This window comes from Myodes glareolus, chromosome 9 (genome assembly GCF_982192425.1).
Source record: "Myodes glareolus chromosome 9, mMyoGla1.1, whole genome shotgun sequence".
NCBI classification, from domain to species: domain Eukaryota; kingdom Metazoa; phylum Chordata; class Mammalia; order Rodentia; family Cricetidae; genus Myodes; species Myodes glareolus.
The window spans coordinates 2351601-2370675 of record NC_142034.1 but is presented as its reverse complement, the minus strand read 5'-3'; the positions used below and the strand labels follow the sequence as shown (position 1 = coordinate 2370675).

General features: G+C 47.6%; 1 protein-coding gene across 2 annotated transcripts in view; it reads left to right on the top strand.

Annotated features, from left to right (window-relative positions):
* Rptor (regulatory associated protein of MTOR complex 1) overlaps positions 1-19075 on the top strand; it is a 300137-nt gene that overhangs the window by 163560 nt on the left and 117502 nt on the right. For both annotated transcript variants that reach the window (XM_048429258.3, XM_048429259.3), the window contains exon 7: positions 15298-15357. In XM_048429258.3, the coding sequence (XP_048285215.1) occupies positions 15298-15357 (60 nt within the window). The remainder of the gene's footprint in view (positions 1-15297; positions 15358-19075) is intronic.

Sequence of the window (19075 nt, the reverse complement as noted above, 5' to 3'; positions counted from 1 at the left end):
CTGATCAGTTGGAGTCAGAGATACATTTGTATATTCTATTTTTTTTTCTAACCACTACCTAGTTTCCATTAACATTCTAAGGTACACGGGAATGCATATAACAAAATGCATGAAGAGCTAAGCTCACAAAGCTAAACATCACAGAGATTATTGATGAGGCAAAAAGTGATGCGATAAAGGTGGAGACCCAGCTTTGTGCATTTATGTTTGTATGAGACAGGTCCACACTCTTTGGCTTAGGCTGATCTGAAGTTAGTGGCCATCCTCCTGCCTCAGCCTCCCAAGTGTTGAGATTGCAAATACGTTCTTACCACATCTAGCCAAGATTTGATAATTTTAAATGTTAGTTCTTTTCAACTTTAACTATAGACTGAGTGCTATCCCAGTCCAAAAATCTTGACTTTAAAACTTAGGGAAGCACAGAGAGTATAGTCAGGACAGTTTGGGAAAGAAAGGCTTGGTGCTTTAACACTCATTGTAAAGCTGCCATTACGTGACTGTGATGCCCACATGCATACTGCAGATTGGTTCTGAACAAAGATGCCTAGATAATTTGATGAGGAAGGACTGTTTTTCAAGAAATATTGGTGTAAGTTGCATAGAGAGGGAAAACAACCAAAGAAAGAAGGAAACTGGCACCCTTAGTTATATGGTGCAGAAAAATTGACGCTGCTTTTATTCTGTATGCGAGAGAGAACTAGAAAGCTAGATGCCATGGGGTTTTGTGACCTCTCAAACGTGACACCAGCAGCACACAACCCTTTAAGATTGAAATCGTTGGTTCCAGCTGCTGCTGACAGACATCCTCCAAGAGCAGTTGTGCCACCACAGTTGTAAATATTACGCTGGTTTATATTATTTTAAACTCAGTAAGACTAGTTGGTAACCAGATGAAACAAAGGCAAAGCAGAACCGGGGTTACTGGGTCCGACCCACTCGCATAAAGCTGTCTACAGGTGGTGTGGGGGCACGTGGGGCAATGGGGTGTCCTCTGTGGAGACTGTGGGGACTACAGAAGTGTAGCAGTCCCTGCTGCAAGCTGCAGTCTTCAGCTGATGTATTTATTGTGTGCAAATTGTCTCTCATTAAAGTTGATTTAAGTATTTTTAAATGCAAAATGATGAGTGAAAAAATAGCAAATAGTAGTAAATGATTTATAGCACAGTACTTTTTAATAAATTAAACACAGATGTGTAGAGTAGCAGCCACGTAGGTACATGCATATCCCTGAGTGAAAGCACAGAAGGATACATGCTGGAGATGTGCATGGGCACAGGAGAGTGCTCTCTGATTTGAGACTTTTCATCATCCGGAAGCGGGGATTTGGACAAGTGAGCTGTCAGTGTCTGGGGGTGTAGGGGAGCAAGGTACAAACAGGAGGTGGCCTGGCCTGTGAACAGTTTTCGTGGGCACCCACACTGTGAAATAGTAGGCAGAACAATGACAGCATTTTTAAAGACACGCTTTTCATTTCCATTCAGAGCTGTCACAAGGCCCAATGTAGTCCACATTAATGGAAGCCAAACAGTGGTGACTGTGATACCATTGCTTAAATTAGTCACTGCACTGACCCAATTTTAGGCATCTAGGTTCTTTGCAAAACATGCTATTTCCCCACAAAGATATGTAGTAAGTGAATGTTTCTATCTACAGAACAGTTTTCTTTTGATTTCTGGCTCCTGATTTGAAGCTTGTCTGTCTTGTAATTTTCTGCTGGCTCACGCTCCTCCCGTGTTAATCTCACGTGGAGCACATTATCAGGAGTGCTCTCAGTGGGCAGTTTATTGCATCTGGAGTCTTTGTCAGGGCTGACTGCACCAGCACCTGGGGTTGTATGAAGATGGCTGAGGGGCAGCTTGTGAACAGAACACGCTCTCAACACAGTGTGTTCAGAAGGGAATTAAGGTTGCCTGCAGTTTATCTCACAGTACTGCCATAGAGATGTGCTTCTGGAAATCTGCTCCCTCCCTGCCTCCCCCTCTTCCTTACTAGCATCAGACAATGGTAGAAGAGCAACTTATTGTCTGCGGTTAGGATACCAGCCATCATCACCTTGTTTCAAATTAGTTCTGGTGCTGGTTGGAAATTGAGCCTGCAAAGCATCCAAATGATCTCGTATTTATAGAGCAATTGCTTCTGGGCTGTTTACTTGCCAATTTGTGTCTTTAGACTGCACTTGCAGGCATTTTAATGTCAGTCTGACTACTTGTGTGATTTCTGTGCACGTAATATGCCTGGTCCGACAACTCTGATCAGCGTTATTGCCATGTTTCATTAAAGCTTACCGGTCCATACAGCTGTATGTTTAATGATGGACACTCATGAGCTCTGTCAGTGAATGGTGGTACTTTTTGGGTGGTGGGCTGCAGAAGCAGTCTCATTTCCTCTCACCTACGTTGCAATAAGGTACCTATCCTCTCCTATGACATCTTTGGCACGCAGGGCTGTGCTGCCGTGTAGGACCTGTGCAGATGGTCGCACCGCCCTGCTCCGTTGTTTACAGTGTTCTGAATGCGTCCTGGGGACAGTTAGCCCGTTTTCCTGACTTCTTACTATTCATGCTACTGCTGTCTATTTTCACGACACAGGACGGGCTTCCGTAGGCTTCAGAAGTCACTTCCATCACCATGTGGCTGCGTTGTCACAGCGGGCACTAGCTCTTGCTTTTTGTTACCCATGTTGGCAGTGTTGCAGTTAGCCTTGTGAGTGCGCAGCTGAGGGTTTATGATCCAAGTGGCTTTCTGCTGAGAACAGGGACCTAAAGGGAGAGCGACACGCTTCCATTAGTGCTGTGACAGTGAGAAGGGAGCGGAGCACAGCATCTTCTCTGCTGGGGCCTCTGGTGATGGATGAGGTTGCTCTGGACGGAGAAGGTGGAGGAGGGAATCCTGTGTAGATGCTCTGTCCTGGCCATAGGCCTGAAGTCAAGCTTAGAGGATAAGACAGCTCAGTGCAGCAGGACCTTTGAGCATCAGAGAGCAGAGATGGTCTCCAGGACGTGAGAAACAGGATGAGGTTCCTGAGTGAACAGCTGTGTGACAGTTACCATGTGGAGTGACTAAAATATATCACATGCATGCCTTTGTATGTTCACCTGTGTCCTTCTGGAGACAGGAATCCCAAGGTGAAGGTAGCAGCAGACGTGTGTGTGGTGAGTCCGAGTGCGGTCCTGTCTAGAGAGGCGAGAGCAGTGTCTGCATGGTGGAGAGGGCCTGGCTGGATCACTGCTGTCCTCTCGGGACAGAGCTGCTCGGAAGGCCCATTCTGAGTACCTCACACCAGGTCTCAGCCCTGTTGGACAGTTCAGGGCAGTGTGTGTGTTCAGACCATAATAGTCATCCAGAAAATTTAAACTAATTGGGAGAGCAGGGGCATGGGCCTGGGTCAGTGTGGCACGGGCTCTGCCAAGGATTGAGTGTCCAGTGCTTATAAGGTGAGGGTCTGGATAGTTTATATTATTAGTTTCTTTTATATGAAGATAAAGTTATCAATTACAAATAATTCTTTAAAAGCCATGCTGCTGTGCCATTGGCTCAAAGCAGTTGGAGCCCTCGGTCCACTTCAAACTCAGGAGACTCGATGCTGGGAGAGTTGGAAGAGGCAGTAACGCTCTCAGCCCCTGCCTCACAGGCGTGAAGGACAAGGACCGCTTAGGCGTCATACACAGTGCAGGGCAGAAAAGGACGTCTTCCATCACAGGGTCCTCACCCATCTGTCTCTCAAGTAGATAAACCAGGAAAAGAGAAAGAAGAAGTAGACCAAATAAATGAAATGAAAATTAAAAGATGTTGCTGGCATGGGGAAAGGTGCTCCAGGTAGTTATGAGTACAAATCACAGACCGTCATTGCCTTGTGAGAACAGACCCTTAGGGTCTGTTTGGGGCTGTCCCTGGAATCCTGGCATAAGAACACGGCAGAAGGCCAGACCAGAGATGAGAGGTACTTGCTCCAGGCTTTCTAGCATATTTATCTCACAGTGCTTACAGCTGAAGGACCTTCGGGAGCCTGCCCAATAGTGGGGCCCTGGATCATGTACTCTGAGCCAGAGTTGGTACCCGTCCGTGATCGTTTTTATGTATGAGTTCCTGCACATGTGTACACGTCTGTGTGTGTGTGCACGTGCATGTGTGCGCATGTTTGTATGTATACTGAATCCTGAGCTTCATGCATGCTAGAAGTGTACTCTACCAACAAGCTACATCATCAGCCCTAATGCTGATTCTTAAATAAACATAAGCCTTTGCCTTTGGTCTTGTCCTCCCCAGATATCAAAGAACACTGTTAATCAGTTTCCTGAGGACCTCGTTGGACTGAGATCCTGGCTGTTCCCCAGGTCTGTCCCTTCTGTGGGGTGCCTGGCTCTCCCCCAAGATGGACATGGTGTAAATGTGGCTCCCAACAGGGTCTTCTTAGCAACTGCCTCTCTGCCTGCCCATCATTCTCCTGCTTCAAACCTCTCAGGCCACAGTGTTAACCAAAGACTCGATATCTCATTTCCTGAGCCTCAAGTGCTCCCTGTTTCCTCATTAGTGAGGACCCAGTGCGTGAAAGAAACTAATGTGTTTGATTTTTATTATATATCAAATTAAGGCTTTTTTGTTTAATCCCTATAATTCTGGTTTTAAATGTCTGTTATTCTCATGAGTTAAAACAGCTGGACACAAGAAGTTAACTACTGAGTTCTTGTTAGCCAGTGTCAAAGCTGGGATTTGAACCCAAGACTCTCTGGACTTGTAAGTCCTGGTTTTCACCACCACTCTGCCTCAGTAATTTCATCCTCGCACTTGGGTACATGCCATTCCTAGTGAGCAGAGCCCAGAGGATCTGCCACCCATCTCTCCTGTCAGGGGTAGTGGTTGTAAGGTCACTCCTCTCCTGAGGGCTGGCTGTAAGGTCACCTGGCTAAAACCGGCCCCAGCCAGACTGGGGCTCCTTTATGACTCCTGCTCTTGCAGCTTCACCGCAGTTTGTCACCAGCGCCCCCAGGGGGCTGCTGGAGGCACTTCATGTAAGAGGTGCCGCAGTCCAGCAGTGGATTTTAATGTGTGTGCTAGTACGGAGCAGTGGATTCTGTGAGTGCGTGGGGAAGCAGTTATTTAAAACGTCTCTTCCTTTTATGGGCCACTCTTTCTTTTTCTTTCTCACTCCCATGCCAATTGTTAGCTTTGATGCTTATTGGAAGGCACCTCCCTTTATTTGGTTTGGTGCCTATTCCTCCTTCCAAGGTAAGCCACTGGGGCTAACCTTACTGGCCAGCTGCTGCTGACCAAAGTTGGAATTGAGCACAGAGTGAGTATTGTGGCCTCTGCCAGCTGGGTTCTGCTGGGTGGTTCCATTGTGTGGCAAAGCCCTCCTCGGGCCATTGGCTGCTCCTGGTGGCCAGCGTGGTGGGGCTGCCCCAGCGTGGTGAGTTCTCCTGACCAGCCAAGGGAACACCAGTTGGTCTATTAGAAACAGCCCACGTTAGTGTGTCTCTTTGAGAGTTAGGAGCGTGCCATTCTTCCCCTTGGGTGAGGATGACACTCTACTTCTCAGCGGTAGAGAGGCACATAACTGCCCAGGAAGCACTGTGGAATGGGAGTTGTGAGGTCTGGTTGGCCTGTATGTATTAATTGCATAAAACCCTATCATTTACAAGGTACTTCCCGCATGGTCTAATGCGTCTTTACTAATAACCAGGGTCGGTCAAAACAGCCATCCGTCGGGATGCACGAGCATGTGATTGATTAGGGACCAGGTGTTAATGTGCAGCTGCCCAGTGTTGCAACTTCACTTGAAGCTGAGCACACTGGGTGCCCGCCCCTGCCTGCTTCCCCAGAGCCAGCTGATAGTCTCCCTAGAGCTCACAGGCCTCTCAGTGTGGGCTGAGCAAGGCTGCCCCTCACAGTGCTGTGATAGAGCTTTCCCTGAGGACTCGTTTTGTAAGGGACCACAAGATGGCACAGGAACGTGAGACTGGGCACAGCATCTATCTTCAAGGCAGTCGCCCTCCTTTTCTCTTCCCCTCTGGTGTGGAAAGCTCTTAAACAGTTAGACCATTCTCTGAACTGTGGCTTTCCTCGCTCACTCCCCCACACTTGGCATCCGGTCCCTTTGTCCAGGCTTACCTGTCCTTACAGGGGCCACATCTTCCTTTCTTTCTTTTCTTTGCTATGACAAGCCTTTACACCTGTCCTTGTCTGTGACTGGTTTTGCTTTTGTGTTTTGTGGATGAGATGTGTGTATACCACTGGTGCATATGTCAGAGGGCGTCTTGCGGAGTGAGCTCCATTCTTTCAACACATGGGTCCTCGGGATCAAACTCAAGCTGTCCAGCTTGGTCACCGATCTCTTCGGCCACCTCTCCCACCCCCATTCCTCTCCCTTTGCCTCTGGTTTTTGACTTGTGGTGCATCTTCAAGGGCTTGTTGCTGAAAAGCAAAGAGGGATGATATAGGAATAGAGACGTGACAGACAGAAAATCTGGGATCAGGTAGGCTGTGCTTGCCCTGATAGAGGACACCTACTACACAGCCTAGAAACACGGTGCTTTTATTACATACAGCAGTCCTTAGCTAGTCTCAGTGAGAGGTCTCAGTTGGGAGCAGTTTCAGGATGCAGTCATATTGAAGGAGGAAGATGTGGTTGCTAGATTTTGCACACACTGTCGATATCCACACAGGGACCAGAGAGGCTATTGTCAAATCATGGGCCTGACCTGGGAAGGCGTTGCCAGTTCCCATGGGTCTGATGCATTGGGTTCATGACATATGCTTATGCCAACAATGTGTAGTCACTCAGGCAGGACCTCTTCGTCTCCTTACACGTTCATTTCAGGATCCCTTTGCTCCCCGCAGGCTTATTCCTCATCACCTGTTTTCTCTACCTCTGTCCCGGTTTAAGGTTTACTTCTCAGAAAGGGCCCTGCTCTTCCCGCTGAGCATCGATCCCTCTACCTGTAGTGTGCACCTGAGAGCCACAAGCAAGGCATGGGCTGTGTGAGGAGGACAGCAGACACTCATCACTCTTCAGCTCCAGTAGTCTACATGTGTGCACACGCCATTGTGCGGGTGCAGAGGGAGCCTCCTTTTCCCTCTGTACACAGCGTCCCAAGAGTGAGCAGGGGAAGGAGACCTGGAAGAATGAGTCCCGTCTCTGTGGTTGTCTGCCTTTCCTGCTCACGCAGTATGCAACTCAACTAAGCAGAACTTGTATGCCTTTGTATTGTGTTTCCAGGGTTTCCAGGCTAAAGATGACCATTCTTTATTATTACCTGGTACTTTAGTTTCAAGTTTAGTATTCCATCATATTTATAGACAGAATTATTTAAGTATTTGCCCAGTAGTGTAAAATTGTTATGTTTCTGTGAGTCAAGTCTCTTGCTTCTTTTTCCAAACCACACCACTTCTCCTTATTCTAGATTATTCTCCATGTATGTTTCCAGAATGGGGTTAGCATGTCACAGAGTGTAGACCCTTGTTCTGTAACATGAGGGCCAGCTTGTTGGGGTTTCTGTCCCACCCGGTACCCCACAGCAGGCAAGTCCCAAAGAAAATCTCACAGAGTCTACATTAGGTTATAAACTGATTGACCCATTAGGTCAGGCTACTTATTAGCTCTTATAACTTATGTTACCCTATTATCCTTATCTACATTAGCCACATGGCTCAGTACCTTTCTCAGCTGGGCAAGTTACATGCTGCCTCTTCGGTGGTCTGCGCAGGAATGGCAGAGGGAGCTTCCTGCTTCCCAAAATATTCCTGTTCTCATCGCCCCGCCTCTACTTCCTGTCTGGTTGACCCACCTATACTTCCTGCCTGGCCCCAATCAGCATTTTATTAAAATACATGATTGACAGAATAAAGACAATTCTCCCGCACCATCTGTAACATGACAACTGGCTTGTTGGGGTTTCTGTCCTGCTCTGTACCCCACAGCCAGAAAATCCCAAAGAAAATCACACACAGTCTACATTAGGTTATAAACTGATTGGCCCATTAGCTCAGTCTTCTTATTAACTAATTCTTACATCTTACTAATGCGGGAGAATTATCTGTATTCTGTCAATCATGTATTTTAATAAAACGCTGATTGGCCAGGCAGGAAGTATAGGCGGGTCAACCAGACAGGAAGCAGAGGTGGGGCAATGAGAATAGAAGGCTAGGAAGGAGGAAGCTCCCTCTGCCATTCCTGCCCAGACCACCGAAGAGGCAACATGTGAGCTGCCACGCTGAGAAAGGTCCTGAGCCGTGTGGCTAACATAGATAATGATAATGGATTAATATAAGTTACAAGGACTAATAAGAAGCCTGACCTAATGGGCCAATCAGTTTATAATCTTATGGAGTCTTGTGTGTGATTTTCCTTGGGAGTTGCTGGTTGTGGGGTACCAGGAGGGACAGAAACCCCAACAAGCCAGCCCTTCATACTATATCTTACGGTAACCCATAATTCTTATCTGTGTTAGCCATGTGGCTTGATACCTTTTTCAGCTGTCAGCTCACATGTTGCTTCTTCGATGATCTGGGCAGGAATGGCGGAGGGAGCTTCCTGCTTCCCAGAATATTCCTGTTCTCATCACCCCGCCTCTACTTCCTTTCTGGTTGACCCACCTATACTTCCTGCCTGGCCAATCAGCGTTTTATTAAAATACATGATTGACAGAATACAATTCTCCTGCACCATTGTTCTGGATTATTCTCAACACACATTTCCAGAATGGGACTGGCATGTCAGAGAGTGTAGATCTTGACTTTGTTACTCCTAAGCTGGAAGGTTGAATTGCCCCATGTCCACATACAAATGTGTTGTGTCAGCACACTCTGGCCTTCTTGTCAAAGAGTCTGTCCCATCGCAGACTGTGATAGACTCTATTCTGTGGGCCATGTATCAGCTGAGGTTTTGTGGGCTACAGTGATAAATCACTGTGAGAAAGGCCTGCCTCCCTACCAGTAGGCCTCTGTACTTAGTGGAGTACACCTGATGCTGAAGCCACAGACAAGGAGCACAGGAGAGGAAACGTTATCAGCCTTCCACCTGCTAGAGGGGGACAAGATAAATGTGTGTCACGCCTGCTGCACAACAGAGTCTATATTTAAGTTTAACTGGAAACTCGTCTGACCTCATCAGGGATTGACTGCTTGTCACAACACTTTCTCACCTCCCAGCCAAGGGCTTCTGCTGCTGGTGGAAGTGAGCACACAGGCAGCCAGTGGAGAGCCCAGACTCATGTCCTTCACCTGCTTAGCCACGACTGCAGGTCTGCTTTGCTGAAGGAAGCTTGCTCTCTGATAAAAGCTTCCTTTGCCTCTGGCTGGACATCCCTACAATATCCTGAACTGGCTATGTTATAATCGTGCCCATCTGCTTCTCTTAAGGCAGTGTACTAAAGGTCGTAAAGCAACCAAATGTCTGGCACCCACCAACTGCATAGTTGATGAATGGTCCATTTAGAAGATGTTAAATCTGTGTTAGAAATGTTAGTGTTCAGATGTGTTCTGAGCACTTAGTTTGCCTTAAGTGGGGAGAGCCTAGGTACTAAAAGGAATGGGCAAGAAAGCCATATGTATAAAGTCAGAGGTGGGTTCTCACCTGGGCCTGTCATTTAGCCATTTGCCGGGTTCTTTAGGCCCCTTCTGAACATCTACTTTCTCTGCTAGAAGGCCAGAATAACAATGGCAAATATAAACTGCCAGCTGTAGAAGGCAGGCAGTCCAGCAATCCAGCTTCTGCACTCTGACCTGAAGGCACGTCAGAACCATTGCAGTGGACACGCTAGGATAGATGCCTTCATGGTAGACAACTTAGGCATAGATGTTTTAGGATGTGGGTGCCTTAGAGATAGAAAACTGAGGGCTGACATCTTTGGTTGCCATGAGCTGGAAGGGAGGTGCTAACAGAGGTAGCAAGGGAACAAGGGAGAGGAGCAGGGGTATCTGTGCAGGACAGAGGACCGACTGGATAGAAAGGAGACAGATGTGACCCATAGGAAAACGGTGGTTTATAAAGGTAAAGGGGAAACCCCGTGCTAGGATGAAGTGTTTTATTGGGCATGTTAGTTAGGTGAGCCAAAGGAGGCTTTTGATTTACTGAACGTGATAGCCTCAGGTGGAGGAAATGTCCCAATAAGGGATTGGACCTTGGTGGCTAGCTTTGGGAATGTAACTTGATGGTTTTTCCCGCAAGGCAGAGGGGATGGCCGAGAAGGGTAAGGCCTACCAGAGCCATGCTCTCCACACTCGAGCCGGCCAGAGTTCCTTCCCTTATTAGTGAAAGGATTCAATTTTCTTTTAGTTCTCCTGGTTCTACAGCAGAGACAGCTCCTGAGATAACAGGTTCCTTTCTTACATGTGACTAATCCTGGCTCTAGGCCTAGAAGCTGCCAATGGGAAGCCATTCTGTACAGTCAGAAGTGAATCCTGAAGTTTGTAAGTTAGCATCAAAGGGAAAGAGTAAGAGCAGCTTAGAGTTCTTACTTGGGGTTCGTTGGAGTCAGGGTCTTACTCTGTGCGCAGATTGGCCTTCACCCACTGTAACCTAGACTGGCACTGAACTGGCAACAGTTCTTGTGCCCCAGCCTTCTGAGAGCTTGTGTTACATGAGCAATCCACCCTGCCCAACGGGCTGGCATTATCTATTCATTTGTGTACTTAATGTATAGTGGTCTCTTGTCTACAAGTACGTCCAGTGCACCAGTTGTGTGCCTGGTGTCCCTGGATTCCTGGGACTTGCAGTTATAGATGGTTGGGAGCTGCCATGTGGGTGCTAAGAGTCAAACCTGGGGCCTCTGGGAGAGCAGCAGGTTCTCGCTAGGCTTTCCCTTCTAGTCTGTCATTGTGAGGTCCAGAGACACAGCTCTACTGTGCCATCCTCAGCAGCCTGAAGAGCGCTCATGGGTGAGGAGGAGACCATGCCTAAGAGTGACTTTGAGCTTCTCAGAGAGTAAGACGTACCCAAGTGTGGCAGTGCTGCGGGCTCTTGAGGGAGACTTGGACAACTGTCTCAGCATTAGCCACATCTACCACTTAGCTCTCTGAGGTTGCTAAGGAACCTTTTGTGTCTATTCTCTTTTATTTGATATGTGAGGCAGTTCTGGTAATGCCTTGGGTGGAATTCTAACCTAACACGTGAAATCAAGAGCCACTAGGGTTGCACAAGGTGCTTAGTGCTGTTCTTTCCTCATAAGTGGGGTTTCTAGTCTTAGCAAATGTCAGGTTTGCAGCTCGTGCAGGGACCGGCCTCGGCAGCTGGCAGTGGTGCTGGAACTTTTCTGCTCTGTTGGTGAGTGGCTTCAACTGGATGTAAAGTGAGGAGCCCTCCCCCCATTATCCTGTTTTTCCATTTGCCTCATTTTTGTAACAGCATTTCTGTGAGTGGAATAGAGGGAAGGGTTTTATAGACAGAGGAGAGCTACAGCAGCAGAAACAAAGACCAAAAATGAATCCCAGTTCCTTGTGAGGTAGAAATAGAAAAGGGATTGGTTAGCCTCGGGTCACTTCTGGTGTAAGGATTAAAGCGGGCTGGAACCTGATTGCTGGTGGCAGGCTGCAGCTGGCCTGCTGGGGGAAGTGATGTCTCCTCTGGCCATTCCTGGAAGGTGGGATAAACAACCCAGTTTCTGGCTGCTGTGTAGGTGCTGCTGTGGATGGCTCCGTTTGGATCTTGGTCTGATTTGTGTCACCATTCGTCCAAAGCAGAGGCTCGTGGTGGGGGAGCTGCCACAGAGAAGTCCGCTCAGCTGGTGTTATCTGGCTTCACAGTTTGGGCTTCAACAGACATTTTACTTCTGTTTGTGTTTATTTTTCTTTTGAAGACAACACACCTCACAGAAGTTCGTGTCTTTCAACACCTCAGGCTTCACCTTTGCCCTTTTAACTCCAGTATCATTCACAACTGGCTTCCATATACTCCTTGAAGCTGAGCTGAGAACATTTCTGCCCGCACATTTAAATGGCGGTTTGGCTGGGTATAAAATTCTGGTTCTAAGTTACTTTACTTCAGTAAGTTAAACATAGGCTTCCATGCTCCTCCTGCCTCTTGCTTATTCTGCTTTTCTCTTTGAAGGTGGTCAGTTTCTGAAAACCTCCCTGTTTGTTGTGTTTTCAGTGTTCTCTCTATTGTTTTTTTTGGTTTGGCTTGGTTTGGTTTCGTTGTTGAAATTCACCTTGCTGTGCTGCCCAGGCTGGCTTTGAGCTCCTGAGCAGCAGCTGGAACGTCATGTGCCTGCTGCTGTGGCCCGCTGTCCTCAGGACCCTTCACCCTGGTGCCCTCCATCACCAGAGTAGATGCTGCCTCTTAGCCCATGGTGAGAGGAAAACTCACAGGACAGGGAGGCAGCCTCCAAATAGAGAACACGGAGCAACTTCAACTACTTGCCTATTTTATTTCATTTAATATTTGAGACAGGCTTTCACTCTGTAGCCCAGGCTGGCCTTGAACTTGAAATGATCCTCCTGCCTCAGCCTCCTAAGTCTTTGGTTTACAAACATGAGTCACCACACCCAGTCAGTTTTATGGATTATTTGAGTCTTTTTTTTTTTTTAAGGTAGTCTTTCTATGTAGTCCTGTCTGTCTTAGAATTTGGTATGTAGATTGGACTGGCCTCAAACTCACAGAGATCTGCCTGCCTCTGACTCCTAGGTCCTGAGATTAAAGGTGTGAGCCACCATCTCCAGCATTGAGTCATTTTGTTTCTTCAGTTTGTCCTTGGCCATCTTATCCAGGAACACCCTCATGAGACGCAGATAGTATGAAAGGTGAGACCAGTGCTGGTCTGGTGCGGAGAGCCGATGGTGTTGGCGGTGAGACCAGTGCTGGTCTGGTGCGGAGAGCCGATGGTGTTGGCAAGGGCGCTGATGTTTTCCCTGTCTGACTTTATGTTGCCCGTGTTGGAAGTGCAAAGCGCAACTTCTGCTCCCTGCCTGTGAGCAGCGCCAGCCCAGCTGTGTGGGAGTAGGCAGTAGGATTGGGCTGAGCTCCCCAGAAGCTTGTTTGTGGGACTGACCTCTTTGGCTGTGTTCCTAGTTCCAGAGCGCCACTCTTGATCCTGAATACAGTTTGTGACTCAGGCAGGATCCCTCTGGGCGTTCATAGAAAGCCCCGGGACTTCTCGAGGCCTCGAATTGGTGAAGCATGGCCTTACTCTGCCTTCTTGGGGCAAGAGACGCTGCTCACCCCAATTAATACGTCCAGCCTCATGTTGCCACAGGGATCCTTGCAGTCACATCCTGTCAGGAGTTCGTGAGTCAGCCAGTGCTAGAGAAAGCTTTGGCTTCCTCCAGTCTCAAGTTATTCCTTGCAATTTCCTGGCAGCCTTCAGTGCTGATCTCTGATCCTCACCCGAGGGAGACGGCCCCCGCTGTCCCCATATGTTGTGTGAATGTGCAGCCCAACAGGTGACTCATCCTTTGCCAAGGTTACAACACTTTCAGTTTCTCCTCTGTTTGTTCTTTGAAATTACCAAGTGGTTGTTTTTAATATTTTATCTGGAATTTATTATTGCTTTTGACAAAAGAATTAGTCGGATACAAATGATCCTGTCATTACTGGGCTCCAGACATCCCAGTCAATAAATCCATTATGGATGAGAAGACAAAACAATGAGGAGTGCAGCTCACTAGGACTCAGACCCCAAAATGTGTCTCCTGTTGGTCATGCTCACCCAGAGACGCTGTTGGAGCTGTGTGCATCTGTGCTGACTCTAAGGATATAAGGCGTCTATAGAGGGGGCTGAGCAGAGCTCTTAAGGTCGGCAGAAGGATGTAGCTACTCAGGGCCCAGCCACCAGCTTCACTAGATTCAGCATTCTAGCTCTGTATACTCAAAGGGGCTGTCCTTGTTGTCAGAGAAGTGTGACCCCAGGTTTATTTGTTTTACTCTTTGATTCATAGAACACTGGCTGCAACAGCTCTACCAAAACACAAACTTTCTCCCACTGCTTGAGTTGAGCCTTGTTTCTTGAGGCAGAGAGCATAGCTGGGCAGTTGTGTTCCGTGTCCTGGGCAGGAGTCATTTACTTGGCACATACTGTCTGTATGTTATCTTGTTGTCTTTCTGCTTCTGTATCTTTCTATTCCTCAGTCCTCCCACCCATAAAGGGTTTTTTTCCTTGTCTCCCAGTTGTGGCCTGATCTTTGTACTGAGCACATTGTCTATTGGTGATGTGTATACATATATTTTACAAATGACCTTGGGAGCCCGTGCAAGGTGCAGACATCATAAATGGAAAATATGCACAAACTACAGACTGTCTTAACTCCTGGATGAGAGAGACGTAGAGAGATCATACTTTCTACCGTGGTGGCGGACTGCCTAGGAGCTGCCACTCGCTGTGGCCTGTAGCACAAGCGTGTGGGCTGTTGTCAATGTGTCAGAGTTGGAAGCAAGTCCGCAGAATGCACTGAAAATTGTAAGTGGAGTCAGCCTAGATTGGAGCCGTCTCGTGTGCTGTGTTCCTGCTGCAGCTTTCGAAGGAGGCTACTGCTCTTAGTCTTAAACATGGACAGTTCAGGCGTTTTACATTTCTCCCACTAAAAACACTCAGCTGCCTTTTTCTTCAGTGCTGTCATTGATCCTGTTCTGCTGTGTGCCAATAGCTCTAACAGGAGGGAATAAAGATGCCTTCTTGCCTTCTGTCAGCACACACAAATTAGATAAAGCCCTGCCACTTCCATTCTTGCTTTTTGAGGGTGGATTCGTCCCCAGATGAGAAGTCTCTCAGCTCTGGCTCCTTTGGCTTTTTGATGATTAAAATGGTATAATTGAATCCGTGTTCCTTTGTCTTCTTTAAGTGGCGTTTGTGTGCCTTGAAGCCATGCATCCACTCCCCAGCACTACTCCCTGCCCCTCACTTTTTTAAGAAGGAAGAAAGGTAGGGTGGGGGAGCCCAGCCCACTCCAGCAGTTCTTAGCTGAAGCCTTGCTCTGAGTCTCAGCTCCTCGCTACTCTCCAGGGACAGGGCTCTATTGACTGCATGCAGCCCCTTTCTCCTGCTGCTGGCTCCAGATGCTGTTCTGTAGTCTTACAGCCTTGGCAGACTGGCAGTGAGGCTTGCTTCTTTTGACAGGGTTTCTCTGTAGCTCTGGTTGTCCTGTAACTCGCTCTGTAAACCAGGCTGACCTCAAACTCACAGAGATCCACCTGCCTCTGCTTCCTGAGTGTTAGGATTTAAGGTGTGAGCCATCAGAGCCAGCTGAGGCTTGCTTCTTAAACCTAAAAGATGCCAGATCTGTATTTGTTTAAATGTGTATTTTTACCGCTGGCTGGTTCTCATATTCAGGGTTCCATTCATGCCTCTCATGTCCTCTCCTTTCTCTGCAGGTTTTGCATGCAGAAGTGTGTTAGTCTGGTGCCTGGAGTCACACTGGATTTGATAGAAAAGTAAGTAAGATTTGAGCCCTGGTGGCTTCCTGGGTGTGCATGTCTTCTTCCTGCTCGTGTCCTCAGAAGTCCTCACATCAGTGTGGGGTTCTCCCCTTTCATGTGGATCTGTCCTTTGTTCTCTGACTGAGGCTCTGCTCATGATGGTTACACAAGGGCTTGGTGTTATAGGTACTAGCATGGGGCCATATTAAAAGAGAAATGATAAGAAGCTCCCTTCCTGTGAATGTTTAAAATACTGCAGACTGTGATGATCCAGAACACAGGGCTGCCCACACGGTCTGTCTGAAACAGCCAGACTCTAGTTCCACCCTGACCTCATTGCCTTTAACTTTAGGTTGGTCTTCGGTGTGCTGTCTTACTCCAGCCAAGTTACTGTCACGGACAAACCCATTCCAGAAACAGCCAGGGTGTTCACAATGTGAGAACCTGTATTCTCTCTTGCTCCAAGCCTGCTAAGGTCACTGAGAAATAGTCTCTCCTGTTCTGATCTCTCTGCTTCTGAAACAGTAGTATCTCATGCCTCTAAACTTGGCCTGCATTTGACTCCTCTCCACTCATCCTGACTTTTGTCAGAAGTATGAAAAACTTGGGGAGGTTTTCAGAACCCCATATTTTCCAAAATTACTAGGTGATTGTTTTCCAAGTTGGGATACACAGGATTGTATATAAAAATATCCAAGGCCTGAATTTATTAAGGTGGGTGAGAAAAGCAAGTGTCCTCTGTGAGTCTCCCTAGGAAAGTGCTTTTCGTGTAGGTGAGGGAACCCACTCCAGACCCTGTGCCCAGGGCAGAGCTGCATGCACGCCGCTGGCACCCACCTCCCATGCCACAGTAAGTGAAAACTGCAGTCGGCACTGGGCACAAAGGCATGAAGAAGCATGAGACTTGGGATTGAGGGTGTGGATTGAGACACAATCTGTAACATGAGGGGGCCGGCTTGTTGGGGTATCTGTTCCCGCCCGCTACCCCACAACCGGCAAGTCCCAGAGAAAATCAATCACACAGAGAACTCTATAAGTTATAAAGCTGATTGACCCTTAGCTCACGCTTCTTGTTAACTCTTATAGCTTATATTAACCCATTATTCTCATCTATGTTAGCCATATAGTTTGGTACCTCTTTCAGCTGTCAGCTCACATGTTGTTGCCTCTTCGGTGATCTGTGCAGGAGTGGTGGAGGGAGCTTCTGCTTCCAGAATACTCTCAGTCTCTTTGCTCCACCTCTATTTCCTGTCTGGCTTTCCCGCCTATACTGCCTGCCTGGCCAATCAGCGTTTTATTAAAATATGATTGACAGAATACAGATAATTCTCCCGCACCAACAATCAGTGAACACAAGGCCCTGGGCTTGATTCCCCAGCATTGCCCAGTAAAGAAGAAAAACAACTACTTCAGCTGAACGGCAAAGTTGTAAGCAGAGACTGCTCACTCGTCTCCCAGCCACCCAAACCCGAATAACCACACAGAAACTGTAATAATTACAACACTGTTTGGTCAATGGCTCAAGCATATTCCTGACTAACTCTTACATCTTAAATTGACCCATTTCTATTAATCTGTGTATCGCCACGAGTCTGTGGCTTATGTGTAAGGTTCCAGCATCTCTATCCTTTGGCAACTACATGACGTCTCTTTGACTCCACCTACTCTCTCTCCATATATATATCTCTTCCAGTCTGGCTATATTCTGCCCTGCCATGGGCCAAAGCAGCTTTTTTACTAACCAATGGTAATAAAACATATTCAGAGCATGCAGAGAGAATCCCACATACAAGGGTAACTTGAAACAGGAGAAGGAGCAACAACACCATGGAATTCTGACTTTTTCCATATATAAAAATTACAGAATATACATTTTTTAATTGCAAAAATACAGCATGTAAAATACATCTATACCTCACTAATAGTCATCAAATTACAACGAAGACCACTACATGCAATTTGAGGCTAGTGTTTCCTCTTGGGTTTTGAATTGCCATCTAAGCTTAAGGGTACATTAATTCCCAGTGAATGACATGGAAAAGTCAGCAGGGGCTGCCAGCAGGGCACATGCAAGGTTCAGAAATCCCTTGCCAAGCAAGGCGGAGTCTTAACAGAGCAGTTTGGAAACCAAAGCATGATCCACAGCAGAGTGGGGCTCTTGGTAGACAGTGGGTCTGGGTGGGTGATGCTTTGTTTAGGAGCTAAGCAAGCTGCCCATAGCTAGACACGGGTCAGTTGGCCTGGTTCAGGCACAGTAGAAAGAGGTAGAGCCTCTGGTGTCACCTGTGCCTTCTCAGTTATGGTATGACAAACTGCTGGCTTCCTTACCAGGTTCATGTGTAAGAGTATGACCTAGGACCACATTTGCTGATTTTCTTAGCACTCTAAGTGGTGATGGAACCCACAAATGGATGGTGACCCATGTGCACACTCCCCTTTCTTTCTGTGTGTTCTTACTGCTCACAAATGTTAAATACCTGTCATCAGGGACCACAGTGATGCTGCTGCTGAGACCAAGGAGCGGGGCAGCAGACAAGGGCTGGGCAATGCTGGCTCATGTGATTTTCACAAAGTTCATTTGTCCCTTTCTCGGACTGTGGAAGACAGGTTAATCTCTCCCCAGAAAGTCTTCATGGTGTGTTCCCGCTCTTGGCTCAGGTTGTTTCTGGGGCCTCAGAGTCATGCTAGAGCTCTTGCCAGGGCTCATATACAGGAAGGATGGTGTGACCCCGCGGACTTCAGTGACCTGTGACACAGCCACTGTACTCCTAGGGCTTCACTCTTGAAAAGTGAAACCCGAGGCTGGAGCGATGGCTCAGTGGTAAGAGCACTTGCTGCTCCTGCAGAGGAGCCAGGTTTGTTTCCCAGCATTCATAAGGCAGCTCACAACTGCCTATAACTCCAGTTCCAGGGGATCAGATGCCTTATTTTGACCTGCTTGCATGTGGTGCACATACAAACAAGCAGGCACACACATATGCACATAAAATAAAATAAATATTTTTTGAAAAAGAAAGGAAAAAATGAACTTACAGAATAATCCACATGGCGTTACATGAGGACAGAAAATGCTGTCAGCAGGAAAAGAGAAGATGTAACACACACAGCACAGGTGGTTGCAGAAGCCATTCTCCAAGAGTGGCATTCTGTAAAACAGACCTGTGGGGTGGGAGGAAATAAATAGGTCAGGACTGTGGACAAGACTCGAGGAACTAATAAGGAAGTGTCCTGCCTGTGGCCCCATAGATACCTTCGTATGTTAAAGCCATAGACTTCACACCAAAGGAAGTCAGTGTGGTATGTAACACACACACAGACACACACACACACACACACACACACACACACACACAATGGAGTTTACCTAAACGTGGAGTCAGGTAGCAGTGTTCTAGGAGGGTACTGGCCAGAATTTCTGGGGCCATAGCAGGGTTGGCAACCACTGTGGACAAAATGACCAGACAAGAAACAGCACCCGGGGAAGATCAGGGGCTGGGAGAAGTGGGTTCTTCTGCTTCGTGGGCAAGACATTTCTCATTCACTATTAGAACTGGCCAGTGAGGACTGGCAAGCAACGGTGGGCACCTTCCGCCCAGGCAGAAAAGACCAGCGCTTCTGCCAGACATCTCTTTCCCAGGTGGAACCTCACAGCCTCCGCTACTGGTTTTCCTTGTCCTTCCCACCGGCCCTCGCACTTCTGCTTTTCCCAACCAGCGGGATCAGCTCTTTGGCA